At 35.4% G+C, this 14,434-nt stretch overlaps 2 protein-coding genes and 1 pseudogene across 5 annotated transcripts; all 3 read left to right on the forward strand.

Annotated features, from left to right (window-relative positions):
• The first annotated feature begins 3,645 nt into the window (after positions 1–3,645).
• On the forward strand, positions 3,646–7,686 carry LOC147552871 (UDP-glucose 4-epimerase GEPI48-like). The gene is made up of 9 exons (XM_086667352.1): positions 3,646–4,259; positions 4,533–4,582; positions 5,022–5,157; positions 5,509–5,610; positions 5,762–5,989; positions 6,169–6,247; positions 6,602–6,684; positions 6,889–6,980; positions 7,336–7,686. Exons 1-9 carry the CDS (start codon positions 4,077–4,079, stop codon positions 7,424–7,426), a joined length of 1,044 nt encoding a protein of 347 aa, XP_086523478.1. The 5' UTR covers positions 3,646–4,076; the 3' UTR covers positions 7,427–7,686.
• Positions 7,687–9,091: 1,405 nt separating this feature from the next.
• On the forward strand, positions 9,092–12,306 carry LOC147552872 (GDSL esterase/lipase At4g10955-like). Of its 3 annotated transcripts, none has more exons than XM_086670744.1 (4): positions 9,107–9,421; positions 9,563–9,647; positions 10,951–11,051; positions 11,224–12,306. In XM_086670744.1, the coding sequence occupies exons 3-4, from the start codon at positions 10,984–10,986 to the stop codon at positions 12,194–12,196; spliced, it is 1,041 nt and encodes a 346-aa protein (XP_086526870.1). In that variant the 5' UTR covers positions 9,107–9,421; positions 9,563–9,647; positions 10,951–10,983; the 3' UTR covers positions 12,197–12,306. The 3 variants fall into 3 exon arrangements, with proteins under 3 accessions (XP_086526872.1, XP_086526870.1, XP_086526871.1); XM_086670745.1 differs by having other exon boundaries at positions 9,120–9,421; positions 9,614–9,647; XM_086670746.1 differs by lacking the exon at positions 9,563–9,647 and having other exon boundaries at positions 9,092–9,421.
• Positions 12,307–12,376: 70 nt separating this feature from the next.
• On the forward strand, positions 12,377–13,613 carry LOC147552873 (GDSL esterase/lipase At4g10955 pseudogene; annotated as a pseudogene). Its single transcript, XR_015238151.1, has one exon. The product of XR_015238151.1 is annotated as a GDSL esterase/lipase At4g10955 pseudogene (transcript).
• The last annotated feature ends 821 nt before the right edge of the window (positions 13,614–14,434 follow it).

The raw sequence follows: 14,434 nt of genomic DNA on the forward strand, positions 1-14,434 counted from the left end.
ATGTTAAGATATTACCCAGTGTGAAATATCTCATTGTTGGAGGAACCCTAGATGCTATCGGGCAGTATTCAAAATCTTCGCCTAACCAAATTCTCACAATCATTTGTTTCTCTATTGGTAAACCTGCAACTACTAGAGTTCAAAAGGGTTAAACTTTTCAAATTTTCTTTCTAGCTGTCTAGTGTGCTCTACTACGATTTTCACTGACCTCGCTCAGAATTTAGTCGTTGTCTCCTAAAACGAAGTTGGTGACTTCCGTTGATATCGTCTTTATATGTTTGACTCTTTCTCGGGTATTACAGTTTACATTTGAATGTTTATATCTGAAGAATCCAAAGATCAGGCGAATTGTGTTGTGTACAGAAACTAGTAATAAAGTTTCTTTTTCTGAATTGTTAACTTGCCTCGAACCCTTGACTTCTTAGGTGGAAGACTTACCTCTTACCACTTCAACTAAGAGTTGTTGACAAAATTAACTTGTGAGGACTCGAACCTTGGTCAGTTCAGTTAAACTAGTAATAAAGTTGAAAGTACAAAAAATATTGTAGTCATTCTTTTTTGTTGTTTTTTTATCAATTCTTTTTTGTTGTTGAACTTGTAATCAATTGCTCTTTCACACTCTTTAATAGGGTATGGGCCTACTGGTTGTGAATATGACCCAATAATTTGAGTGACAATGGGGAAAATATATGGGAAGTTTTAAAGCCCCTTCCACTTTTGTTAAAGCCTTCCTTTTCTAAATATGTTCCATAAAATTTTGCCTTGAGATAGGTGCTTTTAACATTTCACAAATTTTACAGGAACAACCAATTTAGCCGATGGCATTCCGAGCACCTTTGATTTTGAGAAACCAGGCCCAATCCGTTATGTTATTTCGACTGACTGTACTAGGTCTCGTGAAATGGCTCGAAGTGAAGCTTTGCTTGTTTGCCCAGTGTGCGGTCCTCTTGATGGTACAAGTTGCACGGTGGACCAAAATGTTAAGGACTACTACAAAAGAGCATCCGTTAGTGTTAAATGGGTTGTTTTCCTCGCATGCCCTCGCATAATTTATTTATAAAACTTAAACCCAATATCCCTAAATGTTCTAGCCATTTTCTTGGAAGGTTTCTTTTTCCCATAGCAAGTTAAAAAGATTTCAAATATTAATAAAACATGGATTTAGGTGGATTATAATATTGCAGAAATCAGACAGAAGTATAGTCACAATTGACTCAACTCTGTACAAGAACAAAAACTTGCCAATTTTTTAGAGGAAAATAAAAATGAAGAAGAACCAAAACGGAAGAATCTAAAATGGGAAATGGAATTCTAATTAGAAACACCCTGCCAATTTTTATTAAATAATTAGAGATTAAGAATTATATAATAGTTACACCTGGATTACATGATCACCTTTTAACCAATTAAATAGTATATGTACTTGAACAAATTTATTAACAAATTTGAGGTTAAGGACTCGGCAGATTCCACTCTCTTACACATGACCAGATTTCATGTCTATGATATTAAAGTCACTGAGTTTTAATAATTTTCACCGACATCTTATTTCGAACCAATATATGAATAACCAACAAAATAGTATAGTCTTGGTTGCACAAATTGAACAGTTTAGTCGATTTAGAGAAATCACCATTTGAATTATTATCAGCTCGATCCAAAATTGTCGACAACCGAACGCTATTCACCCTAGCAAAAGTCCACAATCGCTATAGTTATAAGGGAAAAACAACAAAATTATCGACAAGAAAAAAGAAATGCACCAGCCGGGAATCGAACTCGGGTCTGTACCGTGGCAGGGTACTATTCTACCACTAGACCACTGGTGCTTCATGTTTTAAAATGAACAGAAAACTTAAAACAAAGTGTATAAAGAGAAACTTCAATTCCATTGGGAAACCATACATGATACACAGAATCTCTTACATAATATATAATACTTTTAAACGATTATACACAAAATTATCTATCTCATCCCATATATGTGATGAAGTTTTAGGTGGTTTTTAAGTAAGAGGATTTTTGATATTTGGTACGTGTGGTAAATTATATATAATCGGTGGCAAATTTCCTAAGTAATGTTGAAGAAGGTGGTGACGGTGGTGCTGGCACACTAGTACTCGCTGCTGCCAGAGACGTCGAAAATGATGGTAGTGTTTGAGAAGAAGGTATATCAAAAGGACTTTCATTTTCCCAATTACCCGGAGGATCATAATCACAAATAATATAAACACCACCACTCAAACATTTTTGACGTGCACAACCAAATCTAGTACTTTGTCTCCAAACAATTTGTTTATAGTGACCACAATCTTTGTTTTCTATACATTTATTTGTTTTTTTATCATAAAATAATGTCTCAGCCGCCCATTTTTGTACTGCCTCTGCCGCTGTATGTTTTTCGTAAACTGATCCCCAATATATGTTTTCCCCGTATTGTATATCAGTTCCTGAATGAATCATTTTACAATCATTAACCCTTGTAGCTGCGAATCTACGAGCGTATTTTGCTAATTCTCGGTCCCAAACAAGTGGAGGTTCACCTAGTTGTTTTCGGACATTGTTGTGTTCTATTATGAATGCTCTTTGATCTGCAATAATAGATTGATTTCGATGTTTTCGTAATCTGATTGGTGTGCTTGTTTGGTTATGTTGGATTGTGTTTCCATTTTCTAATGAATTTACTAGAGTTGATGTGAAGAGAAGAAGAAAGAAAGGTGTGAGAAGGTTTTGATGTTTTCTTGGTGCCATTTTTTTTTCTTTCTTTTTGTTGCTGCTCTGAGAGAAGGGCAGAGCAGCTGCAAAGAAGGAAAGTGGAGAGATGGGTGTTTAAGAAAAAGAGAGAGAGAGAGAGAATGAGATTTTGTATTTGGTGGATGGGAGAAGGTTGAGGAAGATGAAGGATAGAAGGTTTATGGGACAACCGAATTGATAGGTGTTCATGTTATTTTCTTCTATTTAGGATCAAAGATTGACTTTGTACTAAAATTTGAACATATCCAAGACACCCCCATATACTAATGCCAAATATACCATAAGTCCATAACACTTGAGGTCATGGGTTCGACTATTCAAGACATCGCTTCATTCTCAAAATTTATCTCGAAGTTTTGTTACATATTTAGAATGAGGTTGTAACTCGAGATTCTGTGTCCTTCTGATACATAAGATGTTGCACGTTCGAATGCTGACCATTGCAATTTATCTTCATAATATCGCAAGTTTCATGAGTCTGTCTTACATTCTTTCTGTTGAATTGTTTAGGGTTTTTAAGGAAGTACCAAATAAGAAACACTAGGGTCTGGTGTGCACAACTGAAACCTTGTGGTGAATTTGCAATAAAACTATAATAAAAAAACCGTCGAAGTGTTCTTCATCAATTTTAAACTCTAACATCCCATCATGAAAATGATAAAGCTCAAAATCTTAGTACAAACCTCCAAAACAAGAGAAACTAACTACACACTTATCAACTCATAACAATGCAGATGAGGGAAGTACACACACCACTGAATAAATAAAACTATTAAAAGGGAGTCAGCAATTCGCCCTTACCCAGACCCAGACCCAGACACAAGCCCAGGCCCAGGCCCAGGCACAGGCCCAGGCCCGAGTGAGGGGAGTTATTGAGAGCCCAATAAAAACAGATCTAAAGGAGGAAGAGAGAGAGAGAGAGAGAGTAGTTATTAAAACAGGAAGAAAGAAGTTGAAGCAACAAAATTCATGAGAAGAAGAAGAATGAAGAAGACTAGGTCACGAAATCCCGGAGATTTCGAGAAAATACCGGTGAAAAGTGTTAGGATTTCATTTTCTCCACACAATTTCAAAGCCCACTATTCTTCTCTCATTATAAACTCCTCCTCCTGAATTTTAGTTCCAGAAATCTCATACTTTATATAAATTCTTTATACTTTTTCCCCCTTCATTCATACTTGTCAAAATTATTACTTCTCTTTCTAACTACGCTTTTCTTTCCTCCTTTTTTTCCCCTTCTTCTTCTTCAAATCTCATCTCACTAACAACAATTTCATTCTCTCTATCTTTCTCTCTCTCTACAACTCTTCGTTTTTGTTCCAATGGAGAAGAACATTTTGGTTACTGGTGGAGCTGGATATATTGGAAGTCATACAGTTCTTCAGCTTTTACTCGGTGGATTTAAAGCTGTTGTTATTGATAATCTTGATAATTCTTCTGAGATCTCTCTTAATCGTGTTAAAGAACTTGCTGGTGATTTCGCTACTAATCTCTCCTTTCATAAGGTTAGTTAATAAAATCAGTAATTTGTTTGATCAATTTTACAAAGATTATCATTTTTTATTAACGAAATTGAAGTTTTAGTTATTTTGATGTCATTGTTAGTGTTTCTATTAGGTCAGATTTGAAGTTTCACGAGATTTTGATAGTGATTTCTGAGATTAATTCATGATTATCAGATAGTTTGATCCGTAAATTTCGTTTCTGTGATATTGAATGTTGATCTATTCATCTTCTTCGTTGCCTAAATTGATGATTCTTCTGGTTCTTTTATACAGATTGATCTTCGAGATAAGCCAGCACTGGAGAAACTTTTTGCTTCAGCCAGGTAATATTTTTACTGTTCTTAGTGAAAAGTTTGAAAAGGAAAAAGAGAATTTCAACCTAAATTCATTGAATTGGTACTTGATTGAGTAATTTACGTTTTCTTTAAAGACTAGAACTCATTAAGTTAGGTTTTTGTTGAATAATTTGTACCCTTTTTGCAATTTGATCACATTGGATTAGGTTATAGTGGAGTTTTTTTTCTTCGATAATGCTAAAAGTCACTTTCATTATTGGAGAATTGTTGAATATATATTGTGGAATTTTAATTACTTCAAAAACCTTTAAACAAGTCAATACTGGGCCCAGAAGAATTCTCTTTTTTGAGATATCTTTCTGGGTCCCGAAATCAAATTCTTGGTTTATCTGAATTTCGTGTTTCGTCCGTGCTAGTTATGTGTTATGATGACATTTTCCTTTTTGCTATTCTTTTTGTTTTGCAGTTTTGAAGCTGTTATTCATTTTGCTGGTTTGAAAGCTGTTGGTGAAAGTGTGCAGAAACCATTGCTTTACTATAACAACAATATAATTGGTACAATAAATCTTTTCGAAGTCATGGCTGCTCATGGGTGTAAAAAGGTATTGCCCCCAAGATTAGATTCAATTTGAGATTTTTTTTATCAATACAGGTTCAATATTACTCTTGAACATTTAGATTATTAAGCAATGTTGGTAACTTTGGTATGTGTTGTTATTACATATTCATTTACATTATCGAACTTGTAGAACTTTTCTCGAATAGACAGGTTTTTGCTTTGAACTGAAGACACCCTTATTGTAGTGTAAGCTCACCGAACTCATGTTCGAGAATTTATATGACGTTGATCCTTATTAGTACTAACTATTATGCTATGTATTGTTCTTTGGGTGAATATCTGAAATGAAATCAATTGCTTTTTGAGCTGATCTTCAAATCTGTAAATATTTCAGCTTGTCTTTTCATCATCAGCTACTGTTTATGGATGGCCAAAGGAGGTACCATGTACAGAAGAATTTCCACTTTCTGCTACAAACCCATATGGGCGAACTAAGGTATAATTTTATTTGATAATTATTTCAAAGAAGCTCAAAAAATGCAAAAGATATATATAAGAATTTTCTTTTACTTGATAAGTTTGTTCCTAAACAACTTTCTTTCGTTACTTGTGCTGATAATGCTATGTAATGGCGTTTAACTCTTCAGCTTTTCATCGAAGAAATATGTCGTGATATCTATCGTTCAGACAATGAATGGAGGATCATATTGCTTAGATATTTCAATCCAGTTGGAGCTCATCCCAGTGGTAACATAGGCGAGGATCCTCGTGGAATTCCAAACAATCTCATGCCCTTTGTGCAACAAGTTGCTGTAGGCAGGCGACCTGCACTCACAGTATATGGAAAAGACTACAATACAAGTGATGGCACTGGGGTATGCTTTTAGTTATTTTCTTGCTGAAAGTTATCTAAGTATCAAACATCTTGTTCTCAGAGTTTGTTTCTTGATTCCGTAGACTTTGATTCTGGATACTTCTCCTATTTGCTTTGGGTGTTGCTTAATTTTCTTTTCACCTCTTCAATAGATCTAATCTTTGGTTAGTTCCCTTTCAGGTACGTGATTACATTCATGTGGTTGACTTGGCAGACGGACATATTGCTGCCTTGAATAAGCTATCTGACTCTAATATGGGTGAGTTCTTTGACTAGTGAATCTTGTTACGATATCTTACTCCATTTTTGCTTATAGAATCAGAGGCTGGTTTGCTGAAGCCTCTAATTAACAACACTTTGTAATTTGCGCAAATTATTTATTAACAACTGTTTATGTGCTGAAATAAGTACAGTTGTCCTAGCTGAAAACTAGTAGTACCTGAAACTGTATGTACATTTAGGTTACCAATTTCTGTGAAATTCTTGTTCTCATACAAAGCCAATGGTTTACTAAACCCATTAGTTAGACCATAAAAACAAGAAATGTTGTACCTATCCCATGTTTGCAAAAACTATCGATGTGGCAAAACTGACATTGATGGTCGATTGACAGGTTGTGATGTCTATAACTTGGGAACCGGAAAGGGAACTTCCGTCTTGGAAATGGTTACCGCATTTGAGAAGGCTTCTGGAAAGGTAAACCCGTCTCGGACGATATGATTTTTCAATTTAGAAACTGAGATGTCATCAAAATAGTCCAACATGAGTCTAAATTTTATATGTAATAACGTATAAGAACACCCGTTGAGAAATCCTTGTGTATTTAAATGGCACTGTTCTGTTCTTGTCTTCTTTTTAGTGGTTTTCTTGTTAAATGACCTTTACCTTTTCTTATTTCAGAAAATTCCTTTGGTTATGGCTGATCGTCGTCCCGGTGATTGTGAGGTTGTTTATGGATCAACAGTCAAGGCAGAACATGAACTCAAATGGAAGTAAGTCCTTATTTGTGAAAACATATGCTTTTGTTGTGATTCGGAAGAATATTTTAAATTAAACTAACCCGAAATGAAACACGAAGACTCACTGGCTCATGCCGATGGAACTTTTCAAACCCCCTTTTTCTTTTCATGTCTTCCTTAGAAAAACAAGAACAGAATGTTAGAACAGTCTCACTTAAACAAAGTGAAGTTTGACAGGCCAAGTTAATCATTTGTAGGACCTCAACAAATGTTGTAAGAATTAGAAGCCTACAAACTCAACGTAGATTCATATAAATGAACATATAAAAATTCAAGTACTTGGGAAGAACTCTTGATAATCCATTTCATTTTATGGGTTAATTTGCAGAGCAAAATACGGGATCGATGAAATGTGTCGTGATCAATGGAACTGGGCGAGCAAGAACCCTTACGGCTACGCTCCCGATTCGACTAATTGATAGGAAAGTTTGAGGAATAATGAATGTTCTTTTGCTTATAAGTTATATATATATCTCTCTATATATATCTAATCTTCTAATAATTTTTTGTGTTTTTTTTATCTTTCTTTCTTTCTCATAGAAGCATTCAATGTTATCCATTCTTCTACTCTTTTACATGTCATTTTATTGAACAGCAATAACAGTTCTCCCCAGTTTGTTGGAGAATTGATTTATATATAGAAAAAAAATCTGAGTAGGCTTACTCGCTTATGCTTTCACTTCTTTTGTTTTGCTTTTCTGAATCATTAGAACAATGGCAGCCGATACACATTGAAACATTATGAAGTGATAATCTCTTGTCAACTTCATGGCTTATTTCTCATCAAAAAAAAAAAAACTTCATGGCTTATTAGACTTTCAAATCAACTACTGAAATTCTATGGGCACCTCAGTGTATAGCAATTCTAATGTGCCCATAAGAGTTATGGTGGATCTTGTGGCCCGCAAAGAAATTGAACTCTCATATATCTTTCTCTATATATGTGGTGTTTATTTTTCTAGGTGTCCAAACTTGACTTTATACAATTCATATATGGAGATCAGAAAGTAGGTTTCTGGGTTTCTCAAAAAAAAAAAAAATTATTCTTGTAAACTCTACTGAATGTACGAATGTTTTTTGTTCATATGTAAAGAGTCTTTGAAGCTCAAGTCAGTCAAGTGTTGCAGGTTATGAAATAATTAGAGCGCGGAAGAATCGCCTCCTGTTTAGGCAAACTTGATATGTTAGGTTTGGAAGGTGGTGGTAAAGAATAGGTTGTGATGATGTGGTCGTACAACACCAACTTGATAAGAGTCAAGTGTAATGGTTGTTAGAAGATATTATGTTGAACGAATGCGTATCTTGTAACACCGACATATCTTATGACAATAACAGTTAAAGCTGACTAATATTTGACTCAATAATAAAGATGAAAATTAGACATTCAGGTGAGTTCGACAAAATCAAAAGTTGTGAAATTTAACTCTAAGTAGATTGAAACTTAGTGTTCTAACCTAGAAAATAAACACTAGTATAGTCTGGCAACTGTTAACCGGTAGAGCCACAAAGTTGTGAGGATACTTTTCTTGATTTGTTCTATAGAGGTCTAATGTGAGGTAGGTACAAGTAGTAAATGGATCCACCAATATCAGACATGTACAGGTGAGTGGCTAATAAAATGTACCATTATTTTATGGGCCCTTAGAAAGGAATCACACTTGTCTTTTAATGGTAGAGGCCTTTGGAAGAATTAGTATGTTAATGCAGCCGATAATTCAAAAAAGTTTTGGAATGTCCATTACCATTTGAAAACAAATACAAACTCTCGAGTTTATATTTCATAGAGGGTTTCAAAACTTGTCAAAAATCTGATTTTCGGAAACACAAAAGGGAATAAATTTTGGGACAAAAATTTATATTTTAGAAACTTTTGTTCTTTAGAAAATTTTCTTGTTTCTTCGCAACAATGTAACGTATTGTTGATCAGAAAGCCAAAATAATGGAATTTAACCTTGAAAATATAGACCACAACTGCAGATGATATCGCCAATCTTAATTTCTTAATCCTACATGAGAATATGAGATCCTAAAAGTAATTCTTAATTTTTTTTATTAAATAAGATTAACTTTTACTTTCCATAAAAAGGAATGAATGATTTACCCAAAAAAAAAGAGAGACAAGGACGTTTAACGGTTAAATTCAATTTCCAACAGAAAACTTCTCTCTCTCTCTCTGTCTGTCTGTCCCCACACTCTCTCTTTAGAAAAAAAACACAGAGCAAATGAAATGAGAGACGGAGAGGTTTGTTCCATTAATCCTCTCCGTCTCTAATCCCTAATTTCATAGCAAAACTCTCTCTCTCTCTCTCAATCCCCCAAAACCCTAGATTTCTTAAAAAGGGTACATTTTGACATTTCTTCCATGTTTCTTTTGTAATTCTCCAGATCTCATTTGAACCTTGTCAAATGAAAAGGTACATTTTGACATTTCTAAACCTTTTTTTTTTGTTTTGAATATTTCCTCCTTACTTGCTAGTGTACTTATTTATATATATATATGTACTCTTTTGTCAACTGAAAAAGGGTCTTTTTTTTTTTTTTTTTTTTCTGTCAAGTTGTATCTCAATATCATAAAATTAAAGTCCAATTGTTTTTACTGGATTCAGCTGCCAAAAACCATTTGAGCTGATCCCATTTCTGGTATTGCTCTCTTTCTCTCTTCCTGAATTCATCTTTTGATTTATGTTCTAAACATATGAAAATTGATAAGAATGAAGTTTTAGTATCTTAAAGAGGGACAATATTAGTTTTTGATTTAGTATCTTAAAGAGGGACAATATTAGTGTTGTAGTCGCACATCGGTTGGGTAGTTGGGCGAGAGTCAGGAGCTTGGGCTATAGGTGGGTGCTCAATTATAGTAAGTGTCGAGGGCTTTTCTGTGTGCTCGTGGAGCCTTCGCCGGGAACAAAACCCCTTACCCATAGACTTGGGTATGGGTGTCAAAAGCAGAAATAATATCGGTAACTGCTAAGGCTTGAGGTGTTATGTTTCCATGACATCCAAACAAAGCCTCTTTGGCAACGTCGTATAGTAACTAAGAAGTAGTTAGTCTTGGATATTGTCTTGTGCCAATTCCTGTTCTGAAACTTGGCTATAATTCTCCTTAGTTTGGGTTACCTATAAAGGAATACAAGTGTGCTGCTTAACACATTAGGGTATTATTCGATGCTTTGTCCTTTCCATGAAAAACCTAGATGGTTACCATAATGGTATTGCGAGGTTGGTTGTTTCAATTGTATTAAGCTAGGGACTACAAATGAGAATCATAATCGAGTTACGAACTTCATCAATTTCAGACTTTTAGTTTCTTTTGTAGTCAGAGTTGTAATAATCCCACATCGCTTGGGGAGCGTCCAGAGCCTGGGCTACAGGTGTGCACTCAAGCTTAGTAAGTCTCGAGGCCTTTTAGGTAAGCTCTTAGAGCCTTCGCCACAAACGAAACCCCGTACTTGTTGCTGTTGGGCTTTGGCCAGTGTATTAGAAGTGGGTACAATATCGATGATGGCATAGGTAAAGGGCGTGACAAGAGCTTTATCCTAACTATCCATCATAGTATATTTGAATATTGTTAGTCCTCTACTACATTTCACAGTTTGTATTATATGATCAAATATGTTGTTTGGATAGAACACAATAGTTTACTTTCTAAAGTTATCCTTTCTGTGTAATAATTAAATTGTAGTAAAGATCAGAAAGGAGTCACTCTTCGTTTGGCCATTGATATCATAAAGTGATCGCTTATCATAAGAAACATTGGTTCATCCTACTTTCCCAAACCCCTTTTCATTCTCTGAAGTTTAGTTTTTCTTTTGTGCATTGCGCAAAGAATTGAAGTTGCAGGCTGTGACTGGGTGTTCATTTTGGTCCTCGGAAGTCCATTTTTCTTTCCCCTTGTGTTTGCCGAGTTTATGTTGCTTCATGACTTGTCCATTTACATTTGCAGGTCAAATTGGACTGCAAGAAGAAAGGAACATAAATGGTAATGGCTTCTAAGAAAGATACATTTGACTATTCGGGACCTTTACACCTTACTGCTGTTGATTGGTAAGATAACCTTCCTCCATATTCCGATTGTTTTCCTTCATTAAGATTACATTGAATAATACTATTTGGCGTTACTAAAACATGAGAGAATTGATACTGATATTATCAGTTGTCGATTGAAAACTCGTTCTTGGGGAGAATCATGACATTTTATGATACTGATCTTTTGAAGGAACAACATAAATCATCGAAGATCAATAGCTGCTAGCTTGGTTCAGGGTGTTTATGTTCTAGAACGTGATCGACAGGAAAATCGGCAAAGTACCCAAGCGCTTGCTCCACCATGGTGGGAGTTCTTCAACTTTCATCTACTCTGTCAGCTTGTCGACAATGTTGATTCCTCCATTTTCGGAGCTATCTATGAATACAGGCCACCGAGTTTCATGGTCAAGTACTTCCCAGAGGGTTGTCCTAGATACGTAATTGCTTTCAGAGGAACAATCACCAAAGGAGAATCCATCTCGCAAGATCTAACTTTAGACATAAATATCATTAAGAATCAACTTCATCTATCTTCGCGCTTCCAAATCGCAATGCAAGCTGTTAGAAACATGGTATCTATGGGAGCCGACCCGTCTAGTGTCTGGTTAGCTGGCCATTCTTTGGGTTCTGCCATGGCAATGCTTGCGGGGAAAGACATGGCTAAAAAGGGTACTTTTCTTGAAGCTTTTCTCTTCAATCCACCATTTGTTTCGCCCCCAATCGAAAGAATCAGAGATAAGAAAGTAAAACATGGGATTCGTATCGCTAGTAGCTTGATCACAGCAGGACTGGCAGTAGCCACAAAGTGTCGTCAAGAGAGGTCACAAGTCGAAGATTCGTTTGTTGTTTTATCTTCTTGGATTCCATCTCTATTTGTTAACCCAAGTGATCATATATGTTCAGAGTATATTGGATATTTTGAACACAGGGAAAAAATGGAAAACTTCGGTGCAGGAGCTATTGAGAGATTAGCAACACAAAACTCAATGGTAGGACTTCTAATGAATGCGATTGGGAGCGAATCAGCAGAGCCGTTTCACTTGCTTCCGTCTGCACATTTAACGATTAACCGGAGCCCATCGCCGACTTTTAAATGGGCTCATGGGATTCATCAATGGTGGAGACTTGATTCGTATTTGCAATCGAATATATACAAATTTTGAATCAATTTCCCTGTGATTTGAAGTCTTTTGTTCTCGTTTGAGTCACATTTAAACAGAAAACATGATATTTTTTTCGACATTCAAATATAAATAATTTTATGAGGATGATCTACATGGTGAGGGTTAAAGGCGTTATAATATCGTGATGATATATATCCCGTCTCAATTGCATATAAATAATATCGGCGAAGATTACATTGAGTGAATTGATACTGATATTATTAGTTATTCGATCAAAAAAATACATTCTTGGGAGAAGAATTATGACATTTTATGATACTCATCTTTTGAAGGAACAACATAAATCATCGAAGATCAATAGCTGCTAGCTTGGTTAAGGGTGTTTATGTTCTAGAACGCGATCGACAGGGAAACCGAGAAAGTATCCAAGCTCTTGCTCCACCATGGTGGGAGTTCTTCAACTTTCATCTACTCAATCAGCTTGTCGACCATGTTGATTCCTCCATTTTTGGAGCTATCTATGAATACAGGCCACAGAGTTTCATGGTCAAGTACTTCCCAGAGGGTTGTCCTAGATATGTAATTGCTTTGAGAGGAACAATCATCAAAGGAGGTTCCATCTTACAAGATCTAACTTTGGACATAAATGTCATTAAGAATAAACTTCATCTATCTTCGCGCTTTCAAATTGCAATGCAAGCAGTTACAGACAAGGTATCTAAGGGAGCCGACCCGTCTAGTGTCTGGCTAGCTGGCCATTCTTTGGGTTCTGCCATGGCAATGCTTGCCGGAAAAGACATGGCTAAAAAGGGTACTTTTCTTGAAGCTTTTCTCTTCAATCCTCCATTTGTTTCGCTTCCAATCGAAAGAATCAGAGATAGGAGAGTAAAACGTGTGATTCGTTTCGCTAGTAGCTTGTTCGCAGCAGGACTGGCAGTAGGCACAAAATGTCGTGACGAGAGGTTACAAGTTGAAGATTCATTTGTTGTTTTATCTTCTTGGATTCCATCTCTATTTGTTAACCCAAGTGATCATATATGTTCAGAGTATGTTGGATATTTTGAACACAGGGAAAAAATGGAAAACTTGGGTGCAGGAGCTATTGAGAGATTAGCAACACAAAACTCAATGATAGGACTAGTAAGGAACGCGGTTGGGAGGGAATTAGCAGAGCCGTTTCACTTGCTTCCATCTGCACATTTAACCATTAACCAAAGCCCATTACCGACTTTTAGACGGGCTCATGGGATTGATCAATGGTGGAGACTTGATTCGTATTTGCATTCGAAGATATACAAATTTTGAATCAATTTCCTTGCCATTTAAAGTTTTTTGTTCTCAATTCGTCCACATTTTAACAGAAAATGTGATATTTGTTTCGATATTCAATTATAAATTATTTTATGGGGGTGATCTCTACGTGGGGAGAATTAAAGGTGTTATAATATCCTGAAGATATATCTCCTGTCTCAATTGTATAATTTGTGTTTTTATTTTCATTTGCAAATTAGTTTGAACTTTTTTCATTGGAAACCCCTTCGAAGATTTTACGAGTTTCACTTCCACATGAAACTCTCTTGGAGGTCTTGGGAGGAACAAAAAATTGTGTACCCCGAATTTTTTTTTCCTTATTTTATGGCCTAATTTAAATATATGTACAACATTATAAATTATTGTTTTCACTCGCTAAATAACTAAATTATCAGAATGATTTAATTCTATGTACCACATTATAAAATAAAGTTCTTCGCTAGTAAAACTCAAAAGTGGCATTTCTAAAAGTAAATAATAGTGGCACATAAAGGCGACGTAAACGAAAATGACATATAGTAATAGATTTTTGTCTATCTCACTGTATTCTATCGAAACAGACAGATGCATACAAAAACAATCTAACTTTCACAATCTAGAAGAACAAAAAACGCGTTAAGACTTTTCCTAAATTGGTCTACTCAATTGCCTGAAAAGCAAGTTCTTGTTTAAATGGTGAAATTGGACCACCACTAATTCCTTTTCACCCTTTACTCTGTCATGAATTCTGATTCTAGTGTAACAACTATGAAGTAGGATTTAACTCTTCCAGTGTATTTTTCTGCAAGTTTGCTCGAATAGCTTCTGCAGATATAATTGTCAAAATTGTTATACTAGACAATGACTTCAGTTAGTAGGGAAATAACCATATTTGTTTTTAACTTTTTAAATAATGTTGTGACGGATGCTATCGAATCTAAATATATTTCTAATCGTTACGTTTGAAAAGAATGAATTAGTGTTGCC

Source organism: Eschscholzia californica, unplaced genomic scaffold, assembly GCF_041429995.1.
Source record: "Eschscholzia californica isolate CP2 unplaced genomic scaffold, dmEscCali1.0.p SCAF_3, whole genome shotgun sequence".
Taxonomy (NCBI): domain Eukaryota; kingdom Viridiplantae; phylum Streptophyta; class Magnoliopsida; order Ranunculales; family Papaveraceae; genus Eschscholzia; species Eschscholzia californica.

Coding starts and splice junctions, on each gene's coding strand:
- LOC147552871 (XM_086667352.1), top strand. CDS start 4,077: ATGGAGAAGAACATTTTGGTTACTGGTGGAGCTGGATATATTGGAAGT. Junction 5,611..5,761: donor ACCCATATGGGCGAACTAAG/GTATAATTTTAT, acceptor TTAACTCTTCAG/CTTTTCATCGAAGAAATATG. Junction 5,990..6,168: donor ATACAAGTGATGGCACTGGG/GTATGCTTTTAG, acceptor GTTCCCTTTCAG/GTACGTGATTACATTCATGT.
- LOC147552872 (XM_086670746.1), top strand. CDS start 10,984: ATGGTAATGGCTTCTAAGAAAGATACATTTGACTATTCGGGACCTTTA. Junction 11,052..11,223: donor CACCTTACTGCTGTTGATTG/GTAAGATAACCT, acceptor GATCTTTTGAAG/GAACAACATAAATCATCGAA.